This window comes from Montipora foliosa, chromosome 2 (assembly GCF_036669935.1).
Source record: "Montipora foliosa isolate CH-2021 chromosome 2, ASM3666993v2, whole genome shotgun sequence".
NCBI lineage: Eukaryota > Metazoa > Cnidaria > Anthozoa > Scleractinia > Acroporidae > Montipora > Montipora foliosa.
Window position 1 is genome coordinate 37855443 of NC_090870.1, and position 22500 is coordinate 37877942.

Consider the following 22500-nt stretch of genomic DNA (forward strand, 5'->3'; position numbering starts at 1 on the left):
ACATGTAACCTCAAGAAAAACTCAAGAGTTCATTTGCCAGAATAATAAATCGAAATTTGAGACTGACTGTACTTCTTTGAGCTCAGTTTTATGTCAAAAAATTATAGTTGTGGTAATCCCTCCAATGTGAAGGGAAGTCCTCCAACCTTTTCACTGGAGACACTCAGTACATATACTTGTTGAAATTACAACCATGATGCAGAGGGCTGGTCCTATGCACTAAGTGTACCCTACATGTATACCATAAAATGTATACATGCTGCTTCCAATGGCTCTATGCACCTTCCAACTCTAGGAAATCCTGTGTAGGCTTTCACTTGAATGTGCATTAAACAGCTCTTTCTGTGTGGCCAGTGCTATTCACAAAACTAACCTTTTAACAGGTAATACGTGTACACTGTACCATCACTTATACAGCATTTTATGCATTATCATTTTGTTAGGGGCATTGGTGCACAGTGGGGAAAGTCAAACCACAGCAACTGTTAGACCTAAGCCAAACAAGGTACAGCAAACTGTATAGTACATGACTGGGAAGCTGATACTTGTAACTCACGGGTGGCTCACTTGGTTGAGCATTGGGCTGCCGTTGATTCAAACCCTGGCCAGATCAAAAATTCAAGATCTTTAAATAACTGAGGAGAAGGTGCTGTCTTAATTACATGTATATGTAATTTCATCTGCAAAATGGTTAGACTTTCAAGTCTTCTCAGATAAGGACTATAAACCGTAGGCACTGTCTGGTATTCGAACATGTAAGTTCCCTGTGGGACGTAAAAGAACCCACGCCGTACATGTACATGTACAATGTATATTCAAGAAAAGTAGTGGGTGGAGTTCCTGGTGTTGTGGCTAGGTCCATATCGATTACCAGCTGAATTGCTTCCAAAATTTCAACCCGTTCAAGAAACAAATTAACAGCAAACAAAGGGAGTAAAATCCATGATTGTGCGGCTCTTCGTAGGGAAAGGGTTCATCCCTGAGCAGCCCCATGCAATAATATTATAGAGGAAAAAAATTGTCTGTTGTTAGACAGTAAATCTAAATGTGTCAGGAAAGGGTTAATTAATCCATTCACTTCTCTGGTGCCCTAGCATGCCTCCAGTTGACAAGTAAAATCGTCTGGGGTTAGACAGAGTAAAATCTGTTGTCTTACTCCTTGGGGTAAATGGGTTACCGGTATTTATAATGAACCCCCTGCTTAATCTCTTTAGGCCTTACATTTAGAATGATATTTAATGAAAGTACATACTGTAATCATGGGAATGAGGGAATTGTGAACTTTTTATTAGGTAGATCCACTTTAAAGGAGGCAATCATGGTGTCTTTGCTCCTCAGAATTTTGTTGGGGTTTATTTTTTTCATCTTCTTTAACCTTTATGCGACTGAGATACAGTTGAAGGCCGTGCAATCAACTGGGCTTCATCTGAAGTTTCTGGTCTTCAAATCTCTGACTTTATTTTGACCTTCAGGCACAGAAATATTAAAATCAGTAAAAATTGCCACAATCAAGAAACACAGATTCAGATATTAATTAACTATTATTCCATCGAGTCCGAGGACTCTGATATCTGTTCTCTTGCATAGTGTGAGATCGATTAAGAAGATGGTGATTTGCAAGTGATGCTGGTGACGCCAAGTAAAATCGAAAAAGTTCGGATTGCTTACGGTGTCTGCCAATGAGCTGATGGCTGATGAAGACTGTTAAGAGCATATAATTATGTAAAGGAGCTTAAAGAAAATGAAAAGCTCGAGCAAATGTTGTAGAAAATTTGCAGCAACGTGCATACAGTATTCTAGACAAAATTTTCCTCTTTGCTGTCTCAACGTCTCTCAGTGCGAAAATCGCTTCCCCAGCTGACATCACACACCGGATTCAGACTCGATCTCCAGCAAGCTCTGTGGTGAGCCAAAGTGGCATGTATTTCATAATTATTTTGAACGAAAATTGAGGAAATACAGTAACATGTATAACAATAATTTTTTTTCACCAACATGGTCAAGAACAAAAGAATATTTTGACGGCTACTGAACAAAAAAATTTAGAGGTTACTGTAGGTGTACTTTAAGTGTTGTACTTTTTCTTCCCATATTGAATAACATCAACTCCCGGCCTATTCCATCAGGCTGTGGTGCTGTGCTCTGAGGTCATACATGGGTCGTGTTCAGGGACCGAGCGCCTAGCCGGCAGCACAGCTCCTTCGGCCCGACCTCGTTGAGCTGCGCTCTTAGTAATTCAGTCTCCAACTGCGAGAAAGAGCGATTAGCAGATCACATATTATTATTATTAATGCAAAAATTATATTCTGTAGATAATCTTGTCTTCGGTTGTTACATTTTTCAAAGGTAATGATGACAAAAAGAACAAAAGAATTTGGTAAATTTAGCTCTGTCACAGTGTCTACTATTGATGAAGAAGAAGAGGAAATTGAACAGGTATGTTATGACTTCAATGGTACATGTTCAGATTGCAAGAAAAAAACGTAAACAATAATAGGGTGGTTTACATCAATTAGAAAAAGTTTACATGTAAATAATCCACAGCTCATGCAAACTGTGTATTAAATGAGACGCAAATGAAGCCCATTACTGTATACGAGTGCTGCTCATGCAAGATACAGATTTTTTGCCAAAATACATGTAGTTCGTCTCCTTCTTGTCTGTACCTCAGTTTCTTGCTGGTTTTCATGGAAGGTTGTGCCTGTTACATGTACAGTAATTGACAAAATGGCTCATGTTACATGTAGCAAGATGAGGGAAAAGAGAAGACTCTGATATCAGTGCCTCTTGAGTCTGAATCTTCTTCAGAGATTTTAACATCTATTAAGCAATTGATCATATTGTCTTGAATTCTGCAAGAATTCCATCTCTTGTACATTGTTCACGTACCATGACTGGCTTTTGAGTGATGCTGCTTTTTGATACTCAGGTACATGTACTGTGCAAGGCAGCCCTGAATTACACATACCGGTGTACTGCATATTTTATACAGTACAGTGTAAATTACATGTGTAATATTTTTTGTTGCATGCTAATGATTTGCTTCATAATTGTTTTATTGAAGCATGAGGTGGCATCATCATATGCTCATAATGCTCAAATTATTGAGAAACAACTTGAGAGGAAATCAACAGCTCAGAAAAGGGCAGCTGCTGAACAGGTACTTTTCTACAATTATCTGTGCATCAATCCTTTGGTCAACATTTAATAATTGCATTGGACTTCAACAATGATTGAATACGTTTTAAAACTTTTGATGTTGTCATACATGTAGACATTTTGCTTTGCTGGTTTAAATTTTCACCAGTTATAATAAATTATTATAATAAAGTTAGGACTGCTACATGTATTTCTAGTGAAAATTGAAACAAACATTTACTTGCATGTAAGTAAATAATAATATAAAAATTATTATTGTAATATTTACCCCCAAGTACATATAGGTGAATTATTATTATTATTATCATGATCATCCTGACATTATTTAAGGCCCTATGAGGGTAGTCAATTCATTATGTACCACGTATGTGGATATGTACATCACAGTTACTTACACTGTACATGGTATTACAATATTATTATCATTATTTATTTATTTCTTTGATGGCAGGGTGGGACTTGAACACTGTTATTAAATAAATTTAATCACCTTTGAATCAACTCGGCCAGATATTTTGGCTGTGTAACTTTTCAGCTATAAACTTTGGGAGGTCCTCAACTTCACCCTACATCTAGTTTCTGATGAAGACTTAAGTTGCTGGTCAAAAGTTAATTAATAAAAGCAATCAAAATATCAGTTAAGATCAAAATTTGAATTGATTTGATTATTGTTAACCTACGCAACACTGATTCATTCTTGATAACATTATCGTCAATTCTACGATAGCCTGCTTGCGGGCGGTAGATGTTGTTGTCGCCGCGAAACACGTATCAAACGCCATATTGAAAAGAGCGGAAGAGAAAAATCGGCGTGGAACAACATCTACCGCGCCATTCTACTATGATTTATTCTCATATTTCTTTTTTGACTCAGCTTAAACAGGATCCTACCAAGAAGGCAAGAGGCACACTTATTGATAGGAATTAGCTTCCTTGCCTGCTTTTGATCTCATTCAGCATCCCTTGAGAGGAATGACAGTTCAGTTGAATCTGCCCTCAGAAAATAGAAAGCAAGTGCAATTATTTTAATAATAATATGCATTTCCTGGAAAAAGCTCTGCTAATTATTTTATTTCAAACATTTTTAGGATGGCTATAAGACCTTTACACGTGTGCACTTGCTGTTGTCCGAGTGCTTTAACACCTCTTTTAGGAACATCTTTTTTGTTTATCAAAATCGCTTTCCACGTAATTTCAATTTTGGTCAAGTACTTTCATTTTTTTCTTTTCTAGTTAGGTACATACATGTAAAAGTTGTTTATTGTCAACAGAGGTTTCGAGAAGTGAAAAACAACGGAGAGCAGCATTAATCTACATGTACAGTACTTAAATAAACTTACAGTGCCTGGTGGCAACATCATTGTAGTTGTAACCTTAAGTTGAAACTTGTTTAAATAATCCATCCACCATTTTGGTGTTCACGTAGTCACTGTAGTTTGAGGTGATGTAGTTGTTGCAATGATAGCTCTATTATTAACCGATTGATACCTACTTTTCTTTCTCGGGGAGGTGGATGGAGGGGGTGTCTAATGACTTTGTTGATGTCCGCTGGCTTGCGCGAAATTTGCACCAATCAAAAAGCAGAGAATAATAAGGGAGTTTTGAAGGGGAAAAATGAGGGGGAACCGATAGTGTGATCGTTTCCTGAAGATTTGTCTTTGTTTATTTTTTTCTTTCGCGGTTTGACTAGCATTTAGTTGTTCTTTTAGAATGTCGGTCGTTTCGCCAATGTCCAGTTCGCGAACGTACTTTAAGTTTGTCTAATTAAAACCCATAATTTGGTACCTCTTAGGGGTGAAAAAGAAAAAAAATTCATGCCACGTCCACAAGACAGGATCTTGGTACCGCTTAAGATTTCTGTTCAAAATCTCCGACGAGCACCCCCGTCCTTTTTATAAGGGAGTCGTCAGCGAAACGACCAGCTACCGTTTTTTAACGACCCATGTCGAGTGCATGTGCGAGGTGTCAGTTTGTCAGATTAGCCTTGTAGACAGTTTTTCACCAAGATAAGGTTCCTTGAGGCATAGTTAGTGAAGGGACTCCGCTAACTATGCTTGAGGGTAAAGCTCGAAAATTGGTGCATACCTTAAGCATATGTTTGACCTTGAAAAGATATCAAAGCAACACCGAATAATTTCAATCATTTTATTTTAAAATATTAATCGCGTCCCTGTATAGCAAGCGAATTCTCGACTAATTTACGACAGTTTACGTATTTGCACTGTGAATGTCTTCATAATCTCTCAAATCCGACACAAGGTCAGTAGTGTAAAAACGCATCAGTGTCTTGACAGAAAATTCTTGGTTAGCAGTTTGCCGATAAAGGAATATAGTAACTAGCTATAGGATTTTTAGAATATCGGGTGCAACTTTCAAGCATACTCCTGCCCTTTTGAGTTGTATGTCGAAAAAAAGAGTATAATAACAAACAAAAGTAATTCATTTTCCTTGTAAAATAGTAGTAATTATAAAATTCGTTTGTAAAGTTAACGTGTAGCGAGGTCCATCGTTTTGCTCGTGCAAAAACAATTCCAGAACTTAACTGTCATGTACATGTTCAGTCATCCTAGTGGTGCATGTTGGTTATGGCTATATTCATGTAATTTAAGCCGATAATTCTTGTGTAACTAGCGAAATTCAAGTGTTAAAGCTGCTACACTCGGCGCAAAGCTGGTATAAATCCACCACATTTTTTTCGTAATTTCTTCCGACCTTAATTTTTTTTTTTCATTCTGTTTCCCGGTTGGGCTTCGTCCTTCTGTTACAAAGGTTGAAAGAAATTACCAAATCCGCACGATGGGGAGAAAAAATGTTGTGGCAATACCGTAATAACTCTCTGTCCAGTTTGGTGTTGACTGGTTACTTGCTCTGGATTTATAAGTTGAGTATAACTTCTCTCCAAGTGTCGCTTTGCTCTTGAACATCGCTTCAGCGAATGAGCGGTTAGTTCTTTAAGCCCACCATTCTTGGCAAAGAATACTCTATGCACATCCGACCAACTGTAGTAAATAGTCCCTCTTTCATTTCTCACTTCCCTTACGCCGGAAAAATCTCCCGCTGCCAGATTCCAAACGCGCTGGATTCTTCCAAGGGGCATCTCACTCACTTTTACGCGCAGAAATGCTTCCCTATGATTCAGAATCCAGGAAGGTAGCTCCGGAGCGCTTGTGTTTAATATCACCCAAGTCCATAACCAACCTGGCAAATACCCGTATTTACCAGAAGAATAAAACCTTTCCGAGAGGTAAATCTTTGTCACTGTGCGTGACATCGATACTAAGCGATATATTTCGTAAAACGACTTGAACGGCCGTTTGATTCGCAGATCAAGTTCGAGGTCTCTCCGAAGGATTTTCTTCCACAGCGGGTCACCGAAGATGATTCCATCTCGAAGGCGTTTGCTAGTTTGACAAAGTCTCGTTATCGATTTCGCATCAATGTAAGCGCAGATGTGCAGTATAATTTCGTTGCTTAGCTTCGTAAGGTAACAGCATTTGTTTTTCTCTTCTCCATTTGATGACGTTACTACGTTCTGGAAAGCGCAGTCCATGTGCAATAAAAAGGAAAACCCTTCCGCCACCAAAATGGGCGTTTTTCGATAGTCCGCCTGTTAGGGTTACCTCATGTTTTCCTTTGGTTGGGTGGTAATTTACTTTGTGTATGTCACATGTTCTTAATTCTCTGATAACAATTCCTTGTTTGATGGTTGACGGTAATTAGACTGGTGAGATCAATTAAGAATTTTGCGAATGATAAGCCATAATGACGCATGCAATTAGTAAGAAAGCACAGGAAACCCAGTGTGGACGGATTCAACATTCACCCTGGGAAACTTTGCAATTGTCTTTACTTAACTGTAATGCTTTTTGGAAGAAAGGAGAACGAACTTATAATAAACGTTTAAAAAGACGAAAAATTTAAGGCCCTTGCCGGGGTCTGTAAAAGTGGGCTCACGGTTGAACGAGCACTTTTACAAGGTACACCTCATACCATGGCATCAGTGTCCCTCAGTAGTTGATGAGTGATATAATTTTCCACCTATTCCGTTAGACCTATCACTACTCTGTATAGAATTTGATGGAGTAGTGCCTTCGAAGATCAGACGACAAGCCCCTTTCGAAAGGAATCGAATCGCGTATTACATTCTTAGCCTGGCCAAATGTTTTCTCTTTTCGTGTGTTACATCTAATGTAACTCAGAGAGGAATTCGAAGAATTCTTAAATCACTCGCCTGCAGCTTATGATTTACGATTCTTCTCGTGTTCTTCCAACATCACGCGTGGTTTATCAGCCTATAAACCATAGAAACTTCTGGTATATTGCTTTTTATTAAAAACTGTTTTGATTGACTAAGCGATCATGGGTTATGAGCCATTATACCATGATCTACAAACACGGCAAGCATATGCGTGATTTTTTGGGCCTTTTTATTTTTATTGTAGTCTAGTTTTCTATATTTTGGGGGCGTTTTTAATAAAACAATTATTCTACTCGCGCTTGTTGGATATGAGATGATTATAGCCAACTCGGCGCTACGCGCCTCGTTGGCTATCAATCATCTCATATCCAACGCGCTCATGGAATAATTGTTAAATAATAATTAAAGTGCTACTGTGAACAAAAATCAATTCTACTTTTTCTTGGTATTTCAAAACTATGTTAACTGAACAATAAGTGACTGTAGTTTTAAGCCTGTTTATTTTGACTGAAATTTTCCTAATTAATGGTCCGCCATTAATACATTTAAAATCTTGACAGAGCTAGATCGAGGATAAGATGACGTCAAAGACTCGCTAGTTTGAAAATCCAATGCGTGTGCACACGCCCATATAAATATGTAGCACTGGAGTTCGTGTTTTTGCATGTATCATAGACTGCGTTTACACGCTGCAATTTTAAGCAAGTGCGTCGTTGACGTCATCTTATCCTCTATCCAACCCGGAGGTCCAATCGGTCAGTCTTGAACGTGAGTAGTGGCGGACCGCGAAGTCCAAAACTTGCACTCAAAGAAAACAGCCATGGGATAAAATTCGAAGCTCGAAATTTTGCCAGTCAAGTGTCAAGCAAACACGCCTTCAAAATCTGTAGGAAAAAAGACAAGTGAACTTTTTGATCATAGTAGCACTTTAAGAAGACGCGCGACATTTCCATGAGTTTGCTGGCACAATAAACCAAAGCTGATTGACCAATCAGAGCGCGCGCATTGATTTGGTTATTACATAAATTTTGATTACTGTCTAAAAGGAGGTTAAGCACGCGACTTTTTTGAGCCACTTACGGCAACCGGAAGTGAGCTGTTTTCCTTTTATCTTGTCTTGACACTGCCACATTTACATTGCTAAGTATCTTTTCTCTCTTAGGAAAGATAAGTCCAAAAAGCTGTGGAAGACTACTGTCCTGGCATGCGAGATTTTCACCGTTCCTGGTCTTTCCATGGCTCAACTGAAGACTTTATATAAGTGACCTTAAGCACGAGCGTTTTTGAGACGCGAACGGCAACCGGAAGAGAACATTTCGCGTGCCAGGACAGTGGTGTCTCCCAGGTTTTTATACTAATCATCTCTAATGGAGAAAAGATACTTATCAATGTAAATGTGGTAGTGTGAACACAAGTTAAAAGGGAAAACAGCTCACTTCCGGTTGCCGTGCGCGTGTCAAAAACGCGCGTGCTTAAGCTCCCCAGGTGCACGTGCACACTCACGACTACGCCACAATTGCAATTATGACGCTCACACAAGTCAGGCCTCAGAAAGAGAAAGACCCTCATAACTACTGACAATGACATGGCTGGTCCGTCTAGTTCTTCATTGTCAGGTGGAAGTCTGGTTGCCAACAAGTACCGCCTTTTGGTGCAGATCGGGATGGGTTCTTTTGGAATTATATGGTTAGGGAAAGATATGGAAAGCAGGGAACAAGTTGCAATAAAACTCGAATCACATTTCTCTCATCAACACAAGACCCTGTTGGAGGAAGCCCGTTTGCTTATGGCTTTGCACCGCGCTTGTGAAGGAGGAATTGCAGTATGTATAACTTTCATTTTTTTAATTAGGAATTGTTTATATCAATGTCATCTCGGAGTATGCAAATATTCCTCGTTGTGAAAAACTACTGAGATCGTTGGATGACGCAATTCTAGGCTGATTGGCTTGGCCATCATGGTAAATGTACGCATCAGCTTTTTTGTTTTGTTTTTCAGAAATGAAGATGGGAAGATTTATCCATAATTTGTGTCTATTTTTAATACAACAATTATCCCACTTGCGCTTGTTGGACATAAAATGATCATAGCCAACGAGGTGCGTTAGGCCTTGATCATCTTACATCCAACTTGCGCTTGTGGAATAATTGATAATTACCTGTTCCCTTAGCTTGATCCACCATGCAGTGTGCTTAGCTACTTAGCCGATGGACGTTCAGCAATAGACCTTATTCACGATAGCCGCCATGTTGGATTTGCTATTTTCATGCAAATTAGCTACACACTTCTGAGGGGCAAGCAACACAAGTTCGAGAGGTTATAACGAACATCTTAGCCACACAGATGATTTGTTTCATGTTCATTGAATGTTTATCACATTAAAACAGAATGCTTGCACCAGTTACTTCGATTTTTTTTTACTGAAAAATTAGCCGATAACGAAGTCGAAAGTCAAAATGTCGGAGGCAATCAAAAGATATAAAATTATTACAAAAGGTACTTAATTCTAAATTCTAAAGTGTACTTTTAGCAATGCTAATTCAATATTTCGACGTGCCGATTTTCCGCAATTTGCCTTTATTCCGATGTTTGCCCCCCAGCATAACACATGGATAATTTGCATGACAATTTGAAAACCAACATGGCCGCCATCGTGAATAAGGGCTATTACATGCATTTCGATCTCGAAGCCGCCTCGACCTTCTCCACAATTTTAACACCAGCCAGTTTTATGAACACAGACAATTAACATCACAAATTGTTTCGCAAACTCTGCTCCTCAAGTTTAGACGAAAAGCTGTATTTACCATCATGTAAAAAAAGCTATCCTTAACACATGATCCTAATAATGGAACTAGGTGGAAAATGCTTAGCCACACAGGACACTTCGTGTTCAAAATGGGGCGTTTATGTAATTGCGTGCATTTCTGGTTGATGCCGGCGCCAAAGGAGAAGTAATGTTTCTCCAGATTCTCTAATTTTCCATTTTTATCCAAAACTACTCAACTTTCGACATAATCTGCTTTAATTTCATTTGACTTGATTTGCAGTTTCCCAACTCTGCTCAAAAGGCTCTGTTTTCTTTTTATTATCAATACTTCAAACCAGTTTGATTTCGTGCTACTTATCGCAGCGACAAAATTAGCGCAAGCAGCGTTGTCGCATCGTGTGTACACTTCCGGCAACAAGTGGCTGCGACAAAATAAAAATGAACCAATGAGAGAGCGTGATATGGTCAGCCATATTGAATTAGAAAAGTAGTTCACATTCCCCCTCATACGAGATCACTGCGTGTGCACCGAACGGGCGTCGTGTCGAAGCGACTTGTTTTGCAAGTAGTACATGTCGAGCAACTTGTCGCATCGACAATGATTTTCATGAAACGAGACGCTTCCGTGAAGCATACACTGGGTTGCCTGTGGTACGTGTTACAGAAAATCAGAAGGCACTGAATTGTGTGGTATTGAAATACAGCATTCCAGTGTCCGAAGAATAACAAATAAAAGAGAAGCGAGAAACATTGGCTTCTGGGCTGACATGTTGATAATTTTCAAGTTCCCTCACAACTTCTTTTCACCACAAGTGTGCCCTCTGAGCATATGACAGCCCTTTCTCCCTTTCGGGCGAGGTTAGTGTCAGGATGGGAGACCAAAACAATAAACCCCTCATAAAACAGAAGCATCTGACCGAAAATACTATTAACGCTAACAAATGCGAACTCAGCAAGGTACAGATTCTGTTAGCTTGCTTTATGCAAAACAAATATTGATGCAAAAGCAAATAACTATTGATACACAGTTTTTAGAAAGAGCAGAACGAAGTTTCCGGGACGGTCGATCGAGAATAAAATATTAACGACATGAAAACAACATTAATTTTGAACCGTGAATATAGAATATAAAAAGTTACGATCAGCGACAAACATTTTGGGAGATTTTTGCTACGTTCAAATAAATCGCAAAATCGAAAGTGACATGCCGGAATTCAGCGGGCGCCGTGATTAAGTTACCGCGGCATGTTTACTCGCCAAACAGTGAAGTATCTGTGTCAAATGATGGCAAGATACCGGGTTTTTGAAAGTTTCTTTTTCTGTCAAAGCGATTTGTTGCGGCGACTTGTCCCCGCGACGTGTCGCAGCGACTTATCGCCTAGTGTGTCCCGGCCTTAACAGAACAAAGCACCGTTACGCCCTCGAGAAATTTAAAACAGATTGTTATTCATGTACCATTACAACGTATTGTATTCAAAGCCGCCAATCAATCAAACACGGAAAATAGACTATTTCGAATTTTTGATAACAAAAATTCCAAAACGTTTTCAGTGTTGGGTATTCCGCTCATTAATGAAAATGTTTTGTTATCAAACATGCTCTACTCTTCAGTGATATCAGCCTGCCGGCAACGAAACTTTTAATTTCATTGCATTAACTCGTTTGCGAATTACGTTCAACATATGGAAATCGTTGCCGTAGAAATCTGAATATTTGTGATTCCACTTCATTACTCCTTTTCAAAACCTGCACTCAGCCGTAAAATATCACTTTAGACGTCTGTGGTGTTTTTACACGGTTGTAGTTAGGGTTGTCCACATTATGCTGGCATAATTTTGAGCATAATAGTGAGGCATGACCATCGAGCATTACGCAAGCATAATAGTAAAAAAAATTCCTGGAAATATGTCAAAATATCGAAAATAAAGAAATAAATACATCGGAATTAGGTACAATCTCGAAACTGGGATTCCTGATTTCCTGTGGAGAAATATACGTGACAAACAACTGCCCCAAACTTCACCACAGGAAACGGACGTGGCCACGTGGGGCGATTGGGAGTTTGGGACTTTTATTTTTATGTAAAAAATGAGTGATCTGGGGGAAATTTTTTGAGAATAATAGTGACACTTTTTGAGCATGATAGTAACATTTTTCGAGCATAAAGAAGTAGCATAATAGTGAAAATTGTGAGTATAATGTGGACAACCCTAGTCGTAGTTTCAGCTGTTTTCTATGTAACTGTACTCGATTTAGTTCTCTTTTGCATGAATGCCTCCCTCGGGGATGTTACATAAGCGAGCTCTTAAACCAAGCTGCATAACGTTGTCAAATTTTTCCAGTATTTCGTTCGTTAGCCGTTATTATGATCAAAAGCTACATAACAATTGATTAAGCCAGGTATAGAAGAAAAAAAAACCCGGCTGTATGGTAATAAGGGCGTTATATCATTTTTTTTCTTTTTTTTTTTGCCCAGTTTCTCCTGAAATGGACTTAAGTTGAAATTTCATTGTCTCAACAATCTTAGGAGCAACGCATTGCCTTGTCGTCTTCTCTCTTGTAATCAGAGTCACTTCCATTTCTCTCACATTTTCCCTCAGCTTTAAAGTTCGTCAGACTTCTCCGTAGGACAAGCGCGAAAATATCGACACATTCTCTTATCTTCTTCCAGTAGTCAACTCGACATGTTATCTCATCGGTCGACGGTTCCGTTTTGAGTCCTTCTCTATTTCATTTGGGCTTTTCCTTTAGAATCAGAGTCACTACCATTTCTTTCACATTTTTCCACAGCATTAAAGTTCGTCAGATTTCTCTGTAGGACAAGCGCGCAAATATCGACATTCTCTTATCTTCTTCCAGTAGTCGACTCGGCATGTTTCCTCATCGGTGGTGTCGTTCTGTGGCCCTCTCCATTTCAGTTTTGTCTGCTCGTGTCGTTTTTCTTTGACCGTTTTTCCTTTTACTCCCGTAGTGGCAAAGATATCAGGCAGTGATACCTGCGAGCGTAAGTGGAACTGCCTCGGCATGGACTCCCTAGATGAACTCGTTCTACTCCTGTACCTAGCGAGGAAACCTAGTTGTTCCTGTTGATCGCCGACTAAAAATGAAGGAGAACAAGAAGCGGACAGCACTTGCTGTTTGTTATCAGATCCTATATCATTTCTTTTCAGTCTGGGTGACATGTCCCCTACTAAACCGGACTGCCGTTGTAGGATAAGTTTCCGATTCTTGAGAAACAATCTTTCCTCTGAGTTCCTTTCCTTCTCGAGCTGCCGTGTGTGTTTGTGAAACGTTGCCGCGTCGATTGCATTCCGCCTTCGTAGAGCTTTTGCGTTGTTCTTTGATAAAACGGAATCGTCACCACTGGGTCTCATTTTTGAAATACTCTCGTAAACTGATCGTATAAGTACTGGCATCTTCTTGATATAGCCACCAGGGTGTACGCATCACTGGTTTCCTCCTTTAGGAGCAACGAACAATGACATCTTTTTCTATATAGTTGCATCCCGTAACTTGATGGGTACATTCTCTGAGAAAGGTCGCAGAAGGCGGCTGAAAATTTAATTTTTTAACTTTCTTTAGATCTGTTTTAACCCCTCTTCCTTAAAAAAAAAAAAACTTCTTTTAATCCATTGTTAAGTTATTAAAATAGCAGTGGTTAAACAAAACTAACTCTGAGCAAAAGTTGTTATGATATCTCAAGTGGGGCTTTCTCCGCATGTGTGGAACAATATAAGCAAATGAGGCTTCATTACTCCTATTGATTATCGTGGTTGCATCCTGCGAACGCCGACGTATTTCCGGCTGTCTTTTCTCCACTGTTTTCTCGATTCGTTCCGCGTGAGACGGATGGCAAATTAACCCGAGCTCAAGAGATTTATCGGCCAAAGAACAATGCCTAAACGGAAAAAACGAAAAAGATGTCAAAGGGATCCATGCAAGTCTTAATGATGCACGTCGATCTCGAAGCCCCCTCGACCTTCTCCACAATTTTAACACCAGCCAGTTTTATGAACACAGACAATTAACATCACAAATTGTTTCGCTAACTCTGCTCCTCAAATTTAGACGAGAAGCTGTATTTACCATCATCTAAAAAACGCTATCCTTAACACATGATCCTAATAATGGAACTAGGTGGCAAATGCTTAGCCACACAGGACAGTTGGTGTTCAAAATGGGGCGTGTATGTAATTGCCTTCATTTCTGGTTGATGCCGGCGCCAAAGGAGTAAGTAATGTTTCTCCAGATTCTCTTGTTTTCCATTCTTATCCAAAACTACTCAACTTTCGACATAATCTGCTTTAATTTCATTTGACTTGATTTGCAGTTTCCCAACTCTGCTCAAAAGGCTCTGTTTTCTTTTTATTATCAATACTACGCATTGTCACTGACCGAACTGCATCCCTGTCTGCACTGAGTATACTTACCGGCGTCTGGACCCTTGAATCAAACCTCCTTCTTTTAAGCAAATAATTTCAAATCGTCCATGTGCAATACTGACTGTTTATCCTTAAAGGGCTATGTCACGATATTTTAGGGTGTTCCGGAGAAATGTTTAGTTAATTGCGAGTTTGAGCTCGAAAATAGTAATGTGGAATTCCTTAAGTGGTAAAATTATCGTCACATCACAAACAAGATGATTCCGAGAAAAAACGACCTTTTTCCATGCGATTTGCCATAAACTTTAAAAAAACGTAGGGCAGACTTTTTTCACTTTTAGTGAAGATCACCCAAATGGAATCCGTTTCAATCTTGTCCATTTGTGTCCATGCATGCTTCTCTTTCATTTTGCTGTATTTCTTTTATGTTGTTCAGCAGTCTTAAGTGGTACCGTTATTTCAATGTTTCATTCTGCTTTTTGGGCATTTTGGTTGTCATGAACTTACGTCATTTTGCGTGACACAGTCTTTTTAAGACCTTTAATATCCTCCATTTTTCCTTATTAATTTAACTCATGGTTTTGCTCTTCTCGGTACCAATGTGAGAAGAATTATTATAGTATTGTTATTGTTTCTTTTGTGATATTGTTCATTGTGGCGTTTTGAATGTTCATGATACCGTCGCATACGCCTGCGTCGATATTTCGTCAAGCTACATAACACGACAATGGAGCATTCTCATTTAGGTAATGAAAACTACCGTTGCGGTCTTGTTGTTGTGGATCTACTTGTGTAATAAACCGTAGTGAATCAACTGTTGCGAAGCGGTAAAGAGAGTTTTAAAACGACTCGGAACCTCTTTTTTTTCCCAAATAAATAGAACGAATATGAGCTGTTAAAAATATCGAATTGATGATTGAAATTTTCCTCTGACTGGTCGCTCAAGACAAAAAAATCATTCTCTTCTAACAATGCGTCAACTTCGTAGAAGCCGAAACTGCCCGAATTCTTTTGTTCTGAAGAAATGGTTTGAACAAAATCATGAACATGAACTTCATTTTAACGAGTGTCTTTGGGAGTGACGCTCTGACGAGGGGATCTATTCGTTTTAGTAAACCGAGTTAACGCGTTTCACTCCCCACCGAACACTGCGGCCTGTCAAGAATTATTTATGGTCTTGTGTCAGCTACAAGTAACGACTCCTACTTGCAGTTAAACTCCCAAGTCATGCGAAGATGCCTGCATCAGTGAACGAGCAGCAAAACTTTGCTCGAGACAGCACTTACTTAAGAAAGTGGGGTCAATTTTCACCTGAAACTAATGAAAATCAACACACCTCCGAACAGACAAAAATATGGCAAACAAAGAGAAAATCATGAAATTTCTTTCCTAAAAAGCATGAATTAGCTTTGATCTGACTTTGAGCATCATTAATTTTGGTATTTGCGGATTTGACCATTTATTTATTTATTATTTATTTATTTATTTATTTATTCTTTTTCTCATCTCAGTACTAATTAGTGGCTGCATGGTTTAGTTGGCTGAGGTGTAGTTATCTAGAATAACACTCCCTGAATGTCAAATGATGGAACGTTTTTCATATTTAAGGTAGGAGTTTTTGGGAATCACACCATCCGCTCACCCGCTCATATTTTTGGTCATCGGTCTTCAATTCGGATGCTCAAAGCCTCGACTCGTGAACGTTTTCAGTATCACCTGCGGTGCTCCAAGTTTTGGGCAATTTCCCTTGTGGGGTCTGTTCGGCTCTTATGGATGGTTTACACCTGACGTCACAGCAGCCATGTTGGTGCAGAGAAAAAAAGAGAATAAAGTCTTTTGGGAATTTGACTTTATTATAACGCAAAACATGAGCCAAAATTTGCTATTGTTCTGTGCACCAACATGGCAGTCTCATCACGTGATTGAAAACCATCTAAAATGGCGACCTCGTTACATTGTTTTGTTTTGTGTCAATAGACTTATATCAATCAATGTCCAAACAAAAGATTTTGCACGTCTAACCTCTCATTCAGTGCGAGGCTAAACGTGCATAGACAATGCAAAGACAAAGCTTTTATTCCCCACGGACTTCAAAATGGCAGCTGAGTGATGATGGTGTATCAGACCTACTGTTCTGATTTGGAAACAAATCTTCTTTTGAAATTTGCTTGTCGTAGCGAGGTTGGAAAGGCTTATGAGCATTAAAACAGAAGAATGTTTTATTTGGCCGCCATTGTGAAAGAGGTCTATATGCTCCTTCGTTGACAACTAAGTCCTTGGCAGTTTGGACAATTCCGCTAGAACCGCGGCAAAAATTTGTATATCGGAATCGCGAGAGCCTTGTAGAAGAGATCTTGTTTCATTCTACAACTTTCGTGCTCTCGTCTTTTCTTGCGTGCATCGTAACAGAACAAAGCACCGTTACGCCCTCGAGAAATTTAAAACAGAATGTTATTCATGTCGTATTAGCATGTATTGTACTCAAATCCGCAAATTAATCAAACACGGAAAATAGTCTATTTCGATAACAAAAATCCCAAAACGTTTTCGGGTATTCCGCTAATTTATTAAAATGTTTTGTTATCAAACATGCTCTACTCTTCAGTGATATCGGCTTGCCGGCAACCAGAAATTTTTAAATTCATTGAAATTCATGAGATGTTATTTTACAGAAAGAAAAAACAGGGTGCGGATGCGATCAGGAGGTTTCAGTGAATGGAGAGAAGCAAGCAGAGGCTGTCCACAAGGATCAAACCTAGGGCCACTACTTAGGAACATATTCCAAAACGATCTTGTTCAGAATATTCACGCGGGTAGGCTTGCCATGTACGCTGATGACCACCAAGTGTACTCTTCTGGAGAGAAGATTGAGGATGTAGAAACAATCCTGAACGATGAGGGAACCCGTACCTCTGAATGGTATCAGCAAAACCTACTCAAGTGTAACCAAGATAAATTTCAAGCTATGAGTCTGGAATCAAGATACAAGAAAAAGGGAATGAACTTAAATATAAAGGACATTAATATAAAATCAAGTCCTGGGATTGATCTTTTGGGAGTAGCCATTGATGATGAATTGAACTTTACTAAGCATATTAACAACGTCTGTACTAAGGGGGCAAGGAAAGTAGGAGTACTTATGAGGTTTAGGAACTTGTTACCTACTGACGCTAAATTAAGAATTTTCAAAGCTTTTATTTTAACTCAGGTTACATATTGTCATATAGTATGCACGATTGTCGCTCGTCAGACAAGAGAAAGCTTCAAAGGTTGCAGGAGTGAGCATTGAGAGCTATTTACTGTGACAGGACTAGCACTTATGAAGCACTTCTAGAGAAAGCAAGACTTCCAACGTTATGTAATCGCAGGCTCCAGGACATGGCCATATTTATGTATAAAGTTAGGAATAATTTAGTTTCATCATATATTTCTGAACTTTTTAGTCGTGACATGAGTAGGTACAATCTTAGGAATACAGACGATTTCTCCTTACCAAGATGTAACACCGTTACATATGGAAGACATAGCTTAAGGTACATGGGACCTTACATTTGGTCGAAGCTTCACAAATCAATTAAAATGGCTGACTCTTTAATTGCATTTAAAAATCAAGTCAGGGCCATTGACCTATCGAATGTTACGTCGAAAAATAATTGTGAAAACTGCAAGTTATGTAAAACTTAGCTTTTACTATTTTTATATTGTTTGTACATAGTTTTATTACTATTATTATTAGCTTAGTCTAATTAGTTTTGAGTAGGTGTCCCCAATTAGTTACTTGTAAAAACTAGAACGATTGACACGTTAATATTAAAAAAAAAAAAAAAAAAATTACATTAATTCGTTTGCCAATTACGTTCAACATATGGAAATCGTTGCCGTAGAAATCTGAATGTTTGTGATTCCACTTGATTACTCCTTTTCAAAACCTGCACTCAACCGTAAAATATCACTCTAGACCGGTGTTTTGATAGGGAGGGTTGTAGTTTCAGCTGTTTTCTATGTAGCTGTGCTCGATTTAGTTTTTCTTTCTTACATGAATGTCTCCCTCGGGGATGTTACATGTTAAGCGAGCTCGTAAACCAAGCTGCACAACGTTGTCAAGTTTTTCCAGTATTTCGTTCGTTAACCGTTATTATGATCAAAAGGTACATAAAAATCGGTTAAGCCAGATATAGAAGAAAAAAAAAACCAAATGTGTGGGGAAAAGGGCATCATATATCATTTTTCTTTTTTTTTTCTCCCAGTTTCTCCTGAAATGGACTTAAGTTGAAATTTCATTTTCTCAACAATCTTAAGAGCAACGCATTGCCTTTTCGTCTTCTCTCTTATAATCAGAGTCACTTCCATTTCTCTCACATTTTCCACATTTTCCCTCAGCTTTAAAGTTCGTCAGACTTCTCCGTAGGACAAGCGCGCAAATATCGACATATTCTCTTATCTTCTTCCAGTGGTCAACTCGACATGTTACCTCATCGGTCGACGGTTTCGTTCTGAGTCCTTCTCCATTTCATTTGGGCTTTTCAGGCTTTAGAATCAGAGTAATTACCAGTTCTTTCACATTTTCCCTCGGCATTAAAGTTCGTCAGATTTCTCTGTAGGACAAGCGCGCAAATACCGACATTCTCTTATTTTCTTCCAGTAGTCAACTCGACATGTTTCCTCATCGGTGGTGTCGTTCTGTGGCCCTCTCCATTTCTGTTTTGTCTGCTCGTGTCGTTTTTCTTTGGCCGTTTTTCCTTTTACTCCCGTAGTGGCAAAGATATCAGGCAGTGAGACCTGCGAGCGTAAGTCGAACTGCCTCGGCATGGACTCCCTAGATGAAATCGTTCTAGTCCTGTATCTAGCGAGGAAACCTAGTTGTTCCTGTTGATCGCCGACTAAAAATGAAGAAGGACAAGAAGCGGACAGCACTTGCTGTTTCCCATCAGACCCTATATCATTTCTTTTCAGTCTGGGTGACATGTCCCCTACTAAACTGGACTGCCGTTGTAGAATACGTTTCCGATTCTTGAGGAACAATCTTTCCTCTGAGTTCCTTTCCTTCTCGAGCTGCCGTGTGTGTTTGTGAAACGTTGCCGCGTCGATTGCATTCCGCCTTCGTAGAGCTTTTGCGTTGTTCTTTGATAAAACGGAATCGTCATCACTGGGTCTCATTTTTGAAATACTCTCTTTACTGGCATATTCTTGATATAGCCACCAAAAAGATGGCATACAACAAAGCATTCTTTTAATCCATTGTTAAGTTATTAAAATAGCAGCTGTTAAACAAAACTAATTCTAAACAAAAGTTGTTGTGATATCTCAAGTGGGGCTTTCTCCGCATGTGTGGAACAATATAATCAAATGAGGCTTCATTACGCCCATTGATATTGTAAATCTGAGTGGGTGGTTATTCGACAGGCGTTCAATATCGGTACGTTTTTAAACAATCTACTTTAAGGCAAAGCCGCTTTCTCTCCTCACTAGAGGTTTTTGACCGTTTTATTGTGGTTGCATCCTGTGAACGTCGACGTATTTCCCGCTGTCGTTTCTCCACGGTTTTCTCGACTCGTTCTGCGTGAGAGTGATGGCAAATTAACCTGAGCTAATAGATTTATCGGCCAAAGAACAATGCCTAAACGGAAAAAACGAAAAAGATGTCAAAGGAATCCATGCAAGTCTTAATGATGGCATCCAGGAGCACAAATCGAGTAAAGAAATTTCCTTGAGTTTAGGGTTCACATTCACCACTAACGGATTAGACTATTTAGTCTGCAGACAAGAATTAATATTTCCTAGAGCCGTGAAGAAGATAAATATAGGTGTAGTCTAGAGTTTAAAATAAAAAAAACACTTCACCTAAACCATACGTAGCCACTAAGGACGACAGTACACCATGCCACATTATGGCGTCAAACTGAAGTGGTTGTTAATCAATCGCATAACGCATGAATAGGAATCAGAAGAGCCGATTATGACACAATCATGGCTTCAAAGAGTTCTTCCGAACATATGCTAATTGAAGAATCGAAGCACTGGTTACTATTTGATTTTAGAAACGTGTTCGTCACTAAAAGAGGGAACAAGCTCACCCACGACCATTTGTTTCATTCACGCAACGTGTTTTCAGGACATGACTTTGGATTTGATTAATAACTTGACAGTCTTCATTTTCTGGTTCATTTGATTGAAACCCCTCTATTAACTCTGCTGAAACAAATTGTTTTCTTATTCTGCACTCGTAGGGTGTGTTAGGATCCGAATCTCCTGATGACGTCAAAACGTGACTCGAACATCCGTTTACATCTTCATTTTACACGATACGCCTATATTTGCGTGGGAACAGAGCAACAAACACAAAAGCTATGCAGCCCTGGTTCCAAAGCGAGGAAGTTGAGGTTAAGAAGTGTTTCCGTAATAACAAAAAGTCAGGCCGTGCGTGACGAAATATTGCAAACAGAGCAACAAACACAAAAGCTCTGCAGCCCTGGTTCCAAAGCAAGGAAGTTGAGGTTAAGAAGTGTTCCTATAATAACAAACAGTCAGGCCGTGCGTGACGAAATATTGAAATTGCAAAAGAATTTATAAAAACCTCAGCCATAAGTGCAGCCGGGCGTTCCGTATTATTCTTGTCTGTTGTACAGATTTGCTGGTTAGATCTACCAGGATATGCAGCATTTGTTTGTGCAGTTGTCCCTTCCTGACAATAGTTAACTGTAGCTTTGGCATTTTCCAGTCTCCAGCACAAAGATTGAAATAAGTCACAGACGATGAAAAATAGTATTGGCCAATCAAAATATCCTATTCAAGTTTTTGTCACGTGGTTTGATCACTCTCTGCAGAAGTCTTTTTAGCAATCACACGAATTAAAGTTTTGGTATAGATGGCCGTCTCTTTTTAACCCGCATTGAGCAAGACTGATATACAGACACGGGTTTTTGAAGTGGTTTCAAACTTTGCCTCACCTATATAAGTTCGGGCAAGCTTATAAGTGCATCGTACAGAGAGATACAAGTGTCTATTTTGAAGGTAAAGCTCAGTGCTCGTTTTACTGAAGTTACCAATTCATGAGCAGAGTCAACTCTATAATACTTAAGTTAAGTGTGCACGAAACAAATGAAAAGAGCCCGGGCACACTGCTCACTATCTCACAAGATTTATTCACCGTTGAAAGATAAACTTAAGGACTTCCACCGACAATCGTAATACATCCTTAGAATACTACTATTTCACTCAACTCAATCAGTGAGAAAGCTGATAAAGCCTTAACAGTGAACTTGACAAAAGCAGTCAGTCGAGTCAAAAGCTATATTTCCATTTATGAAATTCATGTGCATGATTGCTTTCGATTAGAGTTTGTATACTACTAAATCTATTTCGATGACCAAGATATCAAGCGAAGCCGGGTCACTGAAACTTAATGGTCTCCAATGCAAATGAATGAATTAACTCTATTTATACACGGCAAGAGTACACGATAATAATTTCAACATAAAATGGGTTTTCAAATTAGCCGTGTTCCTAGCTAAAATAATCTAAGAAATACGGCTAAAATAGACATAAGCAGATAGCAGCTAAATACAAGAGCTAAAAACCTATAATTACATTGAACTGTTAAAAATATAATGATGTATTATAATAACTGTATACTTTCAATAAAGTACCCAATTTAATAATCTTTAATTTAACTAGTTTAATAATCATGGTGGTCCCTTCTCAAAAACGCTTTTAAAACTATTTAGTGTTTTCACATGTTTTCAAATCTCTTACATGGTTTGGAAGTGCATTCCACGCTGCCGCTCCACGATATGCAAAAGATCTTTTTAACGAATTAGTTTAAGGCTTGGGCAATTGCATGTCGAATCTGCTGCCTCTGAGGTTGTAATTGTGTACCTCAGAGTTCAAACAAAATAGCTCAGTTAAGGACTTAGTTACATCATCGTGATAAACTTTGTACATCATGATATTCATTTGCATTTTCTGCCTATCATGCAGTGTAGGCCAAGTCA

At 38.9% G+C, this 22500-nt stretch overlaps 2 protein-coding genes across 2 annotated transcripts in view; both read left to right on the plus strand.

Moving 5' to 3' along the window:
- Positions 1-4519, plus strand: part of LOC137993019 (STING ER exit protein-like) — a 12310-nt gene extending 7791 nt beyond the window's left edge. The window contains exons 5-8 of the mRNA XM_068838671.1: positions 444-505; positions 2347-2436; positions 3065-3160; positions 4034-4519. Of these exons, the coding sequence (XP_068694772.1) occupies positions 444-505; positions 2347-2436; positions 3065-3160; positions 4034-4087 (302 nt within the window). The 3' untranslated portion in view covers positions 4088-4519. The remainder of the gene's footprint in view (positions 1-443; positions 506-2346; positions 2437-3064; positions 3161-4033) is intronic.
- Positions 4520-8529: 4010 nt separating this feature from the next.
- Positions 8530-22500, plus strand: part of LOC137993020 (casein kinase I-like) — a 29880-nt gene continuing 15909 nt past the window's right edge. Inside the window, exon 1 of the mRNA XM_068838672.1 lies at positions 8530-9179. Coding sequence (XP_068694773.1) covers positions 8943-9179 — 237 coding nt within the window. The 5' untranslated portion in view covers positions 8530-8942. The remainder of the gene's footprint in view (positions 9180-22500) is intronic.